Below are 10840 nucleotides of genomic sequence, written 5' to 3'. Positions count from 1 at the left end.
TTAAATGTAACATTCTGTAGTGCAGTGAGTTATTGGCCAGTAGGCATAAAACATCATAAACCAACTTCATATTGATGTCAAATACTGACTTTCATTCATCAGGTATGGCAAGCAAAACCCAACGTCTGATAGACATATAGTAGCAACTTCTAAGCAATGTCAAGCTGTAACATCATTAGACATTGATATTTGGTTGTTTTTAGGTTGGTTATTAGACTTTGGCATTGGCCTAATGTTGAGTACTGACAATAACCCGATTTTCATTTCCAAACTAAATGCAACGTCCTCACGACGTTAGGGTACAACATCAATCTTATGTCATGTTGATGCCTTGTGCCTACTGGGTGTTTAAGGCCATTTTGGTCATCATACAGTAAACATCCGTCATCTTCTCATCAGTGACATGTATCTAAACAGTCTCTGGGTCAATGCGTGTTTTGGACATCTTTTTGTACACTTATAATGCTTCCAAACAGTTTGCTGCAATTATAAATTGCCTATGTCTTGAGTTAGTTCAGTATGATGCGATTTACCTTCTATGTGTGATTTGATTGGACAGGAATCACAGGACTGATTGTAATAACCCCTATATACAAGAAAAAATAAAGTAGTGATTGCAGGTTGAAGGACAGTAGTGGAGGAAAGTACCAATACTACACAAAAAATGTACTCAAGGGAAAGTAAAAGTACACACTTTCAAAACTACTTAGTAAAGTACAATTCCTGAGAAAAACTACAATTACAGTAATTTGAGTATTTGTAATTTGTTACTTTACACCACTGATGACCACACACTCATACCCACACATTTATATAACATTCAGGATGTTTGGGTCCACTAGACCCTAGGTAAAAGAAAGTGTGAAAAATGTAGGTGCTGGGTACCTTTTTGTTTCAATTCAATTCAATGCAAGTTTATTGCAAGTTATTGTTTCAAATCAGCTTATAAAAAGTGGACATTATTGCATTACAATCAAAGTTACAATCAGATATGAGGTTTTATATAGAGACATTGTTAACCTTAATTTTATAGCATATATGTGATGTGTATGTGCATATGTTTAATATAGTGTATTTGTGTATTAAGTGTATGTGTTGTACTTGATGGTTGGCATCATCTCTTCACAGGTCTTGGATGCAATCAATGCCACTGCACAGTCTTTAAAGGCTCCAGGATGGGCATCCTCAGGTGGAAATAGAGAACAAAGAAAATAATTAGCGTAGCTGTTGTTCATAATGTATTTGAACAAGAGAAATTAAATGGCAATGTGAAAATAAAATGCTATAAATAAAAATAGGAGTTTTATAAACAAACATATAAACAAACATAATAAGCCTGTAAGTATTATTAACAAAATGTCTGGTGCATTAAGACAGGAATAGTGTGTCAAGCCCACTCTCTCACATGGAGTACATTTGCTGTGTGTATGCTTTACTAAAAAGATTGGTCTTTAATCTAGTTTTGAACTAAGAGAGTGTTTCTGAGCCTTGAACATTATCAGGAAGGCTAATTTAGAGTTTAGGAGCTATAAATGAGAAGGCTCAACCTCTTTTAGTAGACAATGCTATTCTGAGTTTTAAGACTTTAAGAGCGAGTTGGGTAGTGGCAAGACAGAAAGTTGGTTAGATAAACAGGAGCTAGATTATTTAAAGCTTTATAGGTAAGAAGCAATATTTTATAATCAATATGAAACTTAACAAGCGACCAGGGTAACATTTTATTTTGACGGTCCATTTGAGTATTAGTAGACTGTCTGCTTCACATCTGTTGATACTGCTCCTTCAACAGACAATTAACTGACTATAAGACACTTTTCGAGTACATGTCAACTTATACTAACTCTAACCCCAACCCTAAGCCCAACATAACAGTCTACTTATAATCTAAAAAGAATTAGTTGGCATGTAGCTGCAATGTTACTTAAATTCAACAAAAGGACCATCAAAATAAAGTGTGACCCCAACCAGTGTAAGGAGGATAAAATTAGGGTGATATAGTCATATTTTCTTGACTTAGTAGGAACTCTGGCAGCTGCATTTTTATTGTAATTGTTTCTACCTTGGTTGTAGATGCAAAAAGATGGCCCAAGGTGCAAAAAGTACATATGTTCCACTGTAAAACTCTTACCCTCATGTGTTGTACAGGCTGGCATGTGTTCAGTGGTTCTGATAGGGCAAAAAACAAGTAGCTCTTTAATTCATATATGTGATATAACAAAGTTAAATGGAAGATATTAACCAAAAAATACTGTCTATTTCGCTTGCAGTTGGGAGGAATGAAAAATCTATTGAGAATTTCAACACACACACAAAAACAACCAATTCTTTTTTTTTAATTCAATAATACCAAGATAGCATACGAATGTGGGTCACTTTAGGCAGTTATGTGGCACTGGTGGTTTTCCTTTGGCCCAGACAAAATGAATGTGAGTCTGAAGTGGCCCACCTGTACAATGGCAAAGGGGGGGCAAAGATTCAAATTCACATATGGGCTATTTAAGGAAAAGATTTGTCACTTATGACAAAATGTAATCTGAATGTGAGCCTAATGTGGCCCATGTGGAAAATGATAAATTTGGCCCAAATGATGGAGCACAAATGTGAGCCACAGTTAGCAAAAATGTTGCATAAAGGGTCATCTGGGTCTAAGTCTTAAGTGGCTCACACATGTAGGTGCAAATGTGGCGCAGTTATCTTAAAACATATATGTGCACTTTTGGCAAATATTTGGCACAGTAAGCTCTGGCTATTGCAGCTGTGAGCCTAATGTGACCCAGAGAAAATATGGCAAATTTGGCCAAGTTATTTTTAAACTTATGTGGGCCACTTTTGGTAAATATTCAGCACAGTAAACTCTGGCTAATGCAGCCGTTAGCCTATAGTGGCTCAGAAGAAATATGGCAAAAGTGGCCCAGTTATCCTAAAACAAATGTGGGCCACTTTTGGCAAAGATTTAGCACAGTTATCGCTGGCTAATGTGGCTGTGAGCCTAAAGCGGCCCAGAGCAGAAATGGCAAATGTGGCCCAGTTATCTTAAAATATATGTATACCACATAGAACAAAATGTAATAACATGCCTGCACATGCCACAGAATTTATAAAGGTTTGTAAGCAAAAAAATGCTATGCTTCAACTTATGCTCAGAGAGACATCAATTATCAGCATATGAAGCTCAACAACGGTGTCAGTTAACAAAATGAACAAAACTCCCAAAACATCACAAAAAGGATACTAAACGTGATACATTAAACAACATCTACAGCAGAATCAAAAGCAAATATTGAAACTGTGGCATCAATTAGCTATAGAATGTATTCATACTGCAATGCATACTGCGATTGTTGTACTTTGCCACACCCAGCAAGTGTAAGGTGTACACTGTTAGACATTTCTGTAAATTACACAGTTATTTACTGTATTTCACCCAGTGTAATACTGCAAATTCCTTTTACGGTAAATAACTGTATTTACCGTTGCATTATGGGAATTTAGTGTGACGTCGAACAACATATACAGCGATGTACTGTATTTGTAAAAATTCGTGTATTATACTGTATTTTCCACAACTGCTTCAACGCCACCTTGCGGCGATTCGACTACTCTGCACCACATTTTGCCTGAGGACCCTGGAGCAATTCTGGAGGACAATTTATTAGTGTGCCTGAAGAACATACTGGATTTAACAAACTTTACTCTGGTAAGCTGAGGCAGTGTTTCATTTTACAGAATGTTTTGTGGACGAGAATAGAACAAAGTAAAGTATAAAGTTGGCTATTATTATTTTCTCTGGCTTGGCGTTATTTCACCCATTTGAGAAATATATCATCTATTAAGATGTTACCTTTATTTAATTTATTACATTAACACTACTATTACTTTAAATAAGACTGTTTATGACTATTAGCCATTGTTCTCGTCATATCTTTTTATTTATTTGCATAGGAACCGGTGTTGCAGCGGGTTTTGGTTTAGGAGGGAACCAGAGGTATGCAGACAGTTTTGGAGGACACTTAGCACGAGACAACGGTCCGGCAGAGAGTGTTTTCCCCCAGAAGAATATGAATGAAAGACCAACAAATAATCCAGGTAAAAGCGCGTCTGTCTGTGCTGACAACACTCGACATTGATTTGAGCACCTCTATTAGCATTTGTTTGCTCGGCAACATTGGCTGAAGCGATCTTAAAATGGTAATGTTAACTGTTAGCTAAACTGAGCTAAGTTTATACTGAATTGGACTCAAACTCATTTTAACGTGCAACGTTTAACTTATATTGATTTATACTATATATATTAGATGTTGTGAACTTATTTTTCTCTGGTTTAGAGTAACTTATAACGTTAGCTTGAGAAAATAACATCGCGACGTAACCTTATAAGAACGTTAACGTAAATCTATAACGTTACAATATGCATAGAGGTAAAGTTGGTTTTATATTCGCACATTCGTTCATTTAGAAGACTCTATACTGTTTACCATGTTACTTTGAATATTCGATCAGAATTAGCATGCCAGTATGACTTGAAATCAACATTAACACTGTTTATTTGACCGTGAGCATGTTGTACTTTGATAGTCATTAGCTGCTAAAATGATTTTGCTATTTAGTTTGCAAATAATACTTTTATGAAATTAAATTATTAAGGGGGAAGTCTGAATCTGCTAATATAAAACCAATTTTACCTCTATGCATTATGCTAATAACCACCTTTTTGCTATTTATTGTTTGCTAATTATTTTTTTATCACAACTCTTGACATTTGGTTTAACATAATTGTTACCATTATATTTTTTTCTGTTTAGATATGGCACTGGCACAGCAGCAGGTTTTGTCTGAAGAAACAAACAGCATTTCAGAGGAACATCTTGATCAGCACAGCCTTATAAGACCAGTAAGCAACCAAGGTAAACAAATAAAAAAAAGTTGTGTGGAGGTTGTGGATTGTAGCATGGTATTCTTATCTGTATTTTTGGCTTTTTTATGGTCTCAATATAGAATACTGGGAGCCTGCCTGTGCAAACTGGACCTCATACAACAGTAAGTACTGTACATCTATTTGTTTCTCAATATATTAACGTTACTTTTAATACAAAATGTGTCACATGTTTAGTTGCTAGCTAAATAAAAAAATCGTTTTCCCTTTTTTATTAAACCATTTAGTAGGGTTTTTTTTTCATCTTTGTTTATAATATTTTTGAGCAGATTGAGGTCTGTCATGGGTCAGACATTTCAAAATACAATAATTAGTATTGGGATACATGCATTTGTCTATGTATTAAATGTCTTTTTCCCCATTTCATGTTGCATAAATATTTTGTAATAAATAAAATAATACAATTTTTTGTATAAATAATTCCAGAGGATGAAACAAAATGCACAGCAACAACCAGAGTGAGCCAGAAGAAGGCAGGAGAAGTAGTGAAGAGAATGACAACCATGAACAACAGTGAGTTATCCTTCTTTCACCAGCTAACTGAGAACTTGGATTAGGTGAGACACTCTCAATAGTTTTATCAGTATTCAGTCAGTTTTAGTTTATTAGGAATACATAAAACAAATAGTCTAATCTGTCCTGCAGTGAATCAACCCATCACAAATGCTACAATGTTTTTGTAAAACCTTGTTAGGGAAAAAAATAAACAGGACATTCTGGTTAGTTATCTTTTAAACATGGTAGTGAGCAGGTTATGAGCAGGAGCCAGTTGCTCAGTACCAGCTGAAAACTACCCCAACCTAGCTGCCATGCTTCAAAATAATTAACCAGTATATGATTTATTTTTTTTAAACAAGCTTCTTCTATGCTTATGTTAGTCTGTTTGTCCTTATCCAGAGTTCTTCATAATCCTGGACTGGGCCAAATCCTGACCAGATGCTGTGGTGGTCATGGAGGAGTGAATCCTAAAAGACACACGTGATCAATGAGCTTTCCGCATTGATCCAATGGGCCAGCCTGACCACCCGCTGGTGAACTTTCAAGCCTCCGGTGCCTAGACTGCGGCCTTGCACAAGTTTGGCTAGAGGAGAACTGGTCGTGCCCAACTGAGCCTGGTATCTCTCAAGGGATTTTATTCTACACTTTCGTCAGTTGGTGAAGTTTCTTCCATGCCACTGTCGCCACTGGATCACTTGGCTACGATTGGTGGATCGGTGGATTTGCTCTTCAGTGTTTGGACTTTCAGCAGTGACATTTACTGCTTCAATTCTGAAAACTGGACTGAAGCAGCTTCAATTTACAAGAACTTCTATGTTAAGCTGCTTTGACATTATTGATCTACATTGTAAAAGTGCAATAGAAATAAAGATGAATTGCATTTGAACATGTGAATTCAGACCTTGTTGAGCATTTGACACCAGAACTAGTAATATTTTAAAGTTGGGTTGTTTCTGAGTCGGCTAATAGTTACAAATATTTATTTTTCCAACAATATGCAATTCAGAAGTTTAAATTTTTATTGTACATGTATGTTCTAGTGCTTTGTGTGATTTATTTATTTTTAATGTGTTGATTTTATTGCTTAATGTAATTTTCACACATTTTCCTTAAATGCTTTAAGCATTATTAATGTTTTAAAGAATGGAATATTTTGTAATTGTGTCTGGTTTAATGTCAGTAGTACTTAGTACAATTGGGGTTTTTTTTTCTCAACAATATGCAGGTCAGACACTTAAATTAGTTTTGTACATGTATGTTAATGTGCTTTGTCATTTTCAATGTTTTTTTTTCTTAAAATAAAATATTTTGAATGATTGAAATGTAATGTTTTTACACATTTTTAAGCTTGTTTTAAGCATTTCCAATGTTTTAAATAAAGAGTGTTTATTTTGTTAATATTTTGTAATTGTGTCTTTTTTAGGTCTATAGTATTAAAATAATATTAACAAAATTATATTATAAAATATTTAGGACAAAATTAAAAGGTTTACAGTAGCTAACTGTTAACTTAGGTTTTTACAGTAGTTAACCATTTTCAGACACTACGGTAACATACTGTAAACGGATTTACAGTTGTATACTGTAAATCTAAAATACAGTAACTTACTGGCAACAGTGTTGCCAGTAAGTTACTGTAAAAACCCTTTGAAATGTCTAACAGTGTAGGTCAGATCTGGGAAAGATTAAAAGCAAACTGTGGTCCAGAATAGGGTCAGTTCTGGTTCATTTGGATGAATTTTGGCTGATATGTGGTATTGCTTTGGCTTATTTGTGGCCCAGATCTGACAAACAGGAGCGGACCGCCCTAGAGACATTCCATTCAGTATTTGCTCCAGATTTAAGAGTTTGGTTTGGGCCACATCTGGGCCAGAAAAAAAGCAAACTGTGGACCAGAATAGGGTCAGTTCTGGCTCGTTCAGTTGAATTCTGGCTAATATGTGGTATTGCTTTGGCTTATTTGTGGCCCAGATCTGACAAGCAGGAGCGGACCGCCCTAGAGCCATCATTCTATTCAGCATGTGGTCCAGATGTAAGTGTCTGGTGTGCGCCAGATCTGGGCCAGAATAAAAGCAAACTGTGGCCCAGAATAGGGTCAGTTCTGGTTCATTTGGTTGAATTCTGGCTGATATGTGATATTGTTTTGGCTTAATTGTGGCCCAGATCCAGCAAACAGGAGCGGACTGCCAAAGTGCCATCATTGAATGCGGTATGTAGGCTGGATGTTAGTGTCTGGTGTGCCACATGAATTTTGCTGATTTGAGCCACATGAATTTTGCTAGCTGGGTATAACATATACACTGTTAGACATTTCAAAGGGTTTTTACAGTAACTTACTGGCAACACTGTTGCCAGTAAGTTACTGTATTTTAGATTTACAGTATACAACTGTAAATCCGTTTACAGCATGTTACTGTAGTGTCTGAAAATGGTTAACTACTGTAAAAACCTAAGTTAACAGTTAGCTACTGTAAACCTTTTAATTTTGTCCTAAATATTTTATAATATAATTTTATTAATATTATTTTAATACTATAGACCTAAAAAAGACACAATTACAAAATATTAACAAAATAAACACTCTTTATTTAAAACATTGGAGATGCTTAAAACAAGCTTAAAAATGTGTAAAAACATTACATTTCAATCATTCAAAATATTTTATTTTAAGAAAAAAAAACATTGAAAATGACAAAGCACATTAACATACATGTACAAAACTAATTTAAGTGCCTGACCTGCATATTGTTGAGAAAAAAAAACCCCAATTGTACTAAGTACTACTGACATTAAACCAGACACAATTACAAAATATTCCATTCTTTAAAACATTAATAATGCTTAAAGCATTTAAGGAAAATGTGTGAAAATTACATTAAGCAATAAAATCAACACATTATAAATAAATAAATCACACAAAGCACTAGAACATACATGTACAATAAAAATTTAAACTTCTGAATTGCATATTGTTGGAAAAATAAATATTTGTAACTATTAGCTGACTCAGAAACAACACAACTTTAAAATATTACTAAATCTGGTGTCAAATGCTCAACAAGGTCTGAATTCACATGTTCAAATGCAATTCATCTTTATTTCTATTGCACTTTTACAATGTAGATCAATGATGTCAAAGCAGCTTAACATAGAAGTTCTTGTAAATTGAAGCTGCTTCAGTCCAGTTTTCAGAATTGAAGCAGTAAATGTCACTGCTAAAAAAGTCCAAACACTGAAGAGCAAATCCACCGATCCACCAATCGAAGCCAAGTGAACGAGTGGCGACAGTGGCATAGAAGAAACTTCATCAACTGACGAAAGTGTAGAATAAAATCCCTTGAGAGATACCAGGCTCAGTTGGGCACGACCAGTTCTCCTCTAGCCAAACTTGTGCAAGGCTGCAGTCTAGGCACCAGAGGCTTGAAAGTTCACCAGCGGGTGGTCAGGCTGGCCCATTGGATCAATGCGGAAACTCATTGATCACGTGTGTCTTTTAGGATTCACTCCTCCATGACCACCACAGCATCTGGTCAGGATTTGGCCCAGTCCAGGATTATGAAGAACTCTGGATAAGGACAAACAGACTAACATAAGCATAGAAGAAGCTTGTTTAAAAAGAAATAAATCATATACTGGTTAATTATTTTGAAGCATGGCAGCTAGGTTGGGCTAGTTTTCAGCTGGTACTGAGCAACTGGCTCCTGCTCATAACCTGCTCACTACCATGTTTAAAAGATAACTAACCAGAATGTCCTGTTTATTTTTTCCCCTAACAAGGTTTTACAAAAACATTGAAGCATTTGTGATGGGTTGATTCACAGCAGGACAGATTAGACTATTTGTTTTATGTATTCCTAATAAACTAAAACAGACTGATACAATTATTGAGAGTGTCTCACCTAATCCAAGTTCTCAGTTAGCTGGTGAAAGAAGGATAACTCACTGTTGTTCATGGTTGTCATTCTCTTCACTACTTCTCCTGCCTTCTTCTGGCTCACTCTGGTTGTTGCTGTGCATTTTGTTTCATCCTCTGGAATTATTTATACAAATTTTTATTTTATTTTATTTAATATAATAATATTTATTATTTAATATTACAAAATATTTAGGCAACATGCAATGGGGAAAAAGACATTTAATACATAGACAAATGCATGTATCCCAATACTAATTATTGTATTTTGAAATGTCTGACCCATGACAGACCTCAATCTGCTCAAAAATATTATAAACAAAGATGAAAAAAAAAACTACTAAATGGTTTAATAAAAAAGGGAAAAATATTTTTTTATTTAGCTAGCAACTAAACATGTGACACATTTTGTATTAAAAGTAACGTTACTATATTGAGAAACAAATAGATGTACAGTACTTACTGTTGTATGAGGTCCAGTTTGCACAGGCAGGCTCCCAGTATTCTATAATGAGACCATAAAAAAGCCAAAAATACAGATAAGAATACCATGCTACAATCTACAACCTCCACACAACTTTTTTTTTATTTGTTTACCTTGGTTGCTTACTGGCCTTGCTTATTTTTTAAGCATAAGGCTATGCTGATCAAGATGTTCCTCCGAAATGCTGTTTGTTTCTTCAGACAAAACCTGCTGCTGTGCCAGTGCCATATCTAAACAGAAAAAAAATCTAATGGTAACAATTATGTTAAACCAAATGTCAAGAGTTGTGATAAAAAAAATAATTAGCAAACAATAAATAGCAAAAAGGTGGTTATTAGCATAATGCATAGAGGTAAAATTTGTTTTATATTAGCAGATTCAGACTTCCCCCTTAATAATTTAATTTCATAAAAGTATTATTTGCAAACTCTAAATAGCGAAATCATTTTAGCAGCTAATGACTATCAAAGTACAACATGCTCACGGTCAAATAAACAGTGTTAATGTTGATTTCAAGTCATACTGGCATGCTAATTCTGATCGAATATTCAAAGTAACATGGTAAACAGTATAGAGACTTCTAAATGAACGAATGTGCGAATATAAAACCAACTTTACCTCTATTGTAGATTTAGATAACGTTCTTATAGGTTACGTCGCGATGTTATTTTCTCAAGCTAACGTTATAAGTTACTCTAACCAGAGAAAAATAAGTTCACAACATCTAATATATATAGTATAAATCAATATAAGTTAAACGTTGCACGTTAAAATGAGTTTGAGTCCAATTCAGTATAAACTTAGCTCAGTTTAGCTAACAGTTAACATTACCATTTTAAGATCGCTTCAGCTAATGTTGCCGAGCAAACAAATGCTAATAGAGGTGCTCAAATCAATGTCGAGTGTTGTCAGCACAGACAGACGCGCTTTTACCTGGATTATTTGATGGTCTTTCATTCATATTCTTCTGGGGGAAAACACTCTCTGCCGGACCGTTGTCTCGTGCTAAGTG

At 34.9% G+C, this 10840-nt stretch overlaps 1 protein-coding gene and 1 long non-coding RNA gene across 3 annotated transcripts; one reads left to right on the top strand and one right to left on the bottom strand.

Annotated features, from left to right (window-relative positions):
• The first annotated feature begins 2080 nt into the window (after nucleotides 1-2080).
• Nucleotides 2081-6829, top strand: LOC147837128 (uncharacterized). The gene is made up of 6 exons (XM_087240199.1): nucleotides 2081-2090; nucleotides 3943-4086; nucleotides 4803-4904; nucleotides 4996-5037; nucleotides 5360-5446; nucleotides 5831-6829. Exons 1-6 carry the CDS (start codon nucleotides 2081-2083, stop codon nucleotides 5863-5865), a joined length of 420 nt encoding a protein of 139 aa, XP_087096325.1. The 3' UTR covers nucleotides 5866-6829.
• Nucleotides 6830-7996: 1167 nt separating this feature from the next.
• Nucleotides 7997-10814, bottom strand: LOC137487885 (uncharacterized). Of its 2 annotated transcripts, none has more exons than XR_015478640.1 (5): nucleotides 10762-10814; nucleotides 9942-10058; nucleotides 9808-9849; nucleotides 9331-9461; nucleotides 7997-8996 (listed from the first exon to the last, which is right to left on the bottom strand). It is a non-coding gene; the product is annotated as an uncharacterized LOC137487885 (long non-coding RNA). The 2 variants fall into 2 exon arrangements; XR_015478639.1 differs by having other exon boundaries at nucleotides 9375-9461.
• Nucleotides 10815-10840: the final 26 nt, after the last annotated feature.

The sequence above is a fragment of the Danio rerio genome, chromosome 2 (assembly GCF_052040795.2).
Source record: "Danio rerio strain M-AB ecotype USA chromosome 2, GRCz13ab, whole genome shotgun sequence".
Classification (NCBI taxonomy): Eukaryota; Metazoa; Chordata; class Actinopteri; order Cypriniformes; family Danionidae; genus Danio; species Danio rerio.
This window is presented reverse-complemented; position numbering and strand designations above follow the sequence as displayed.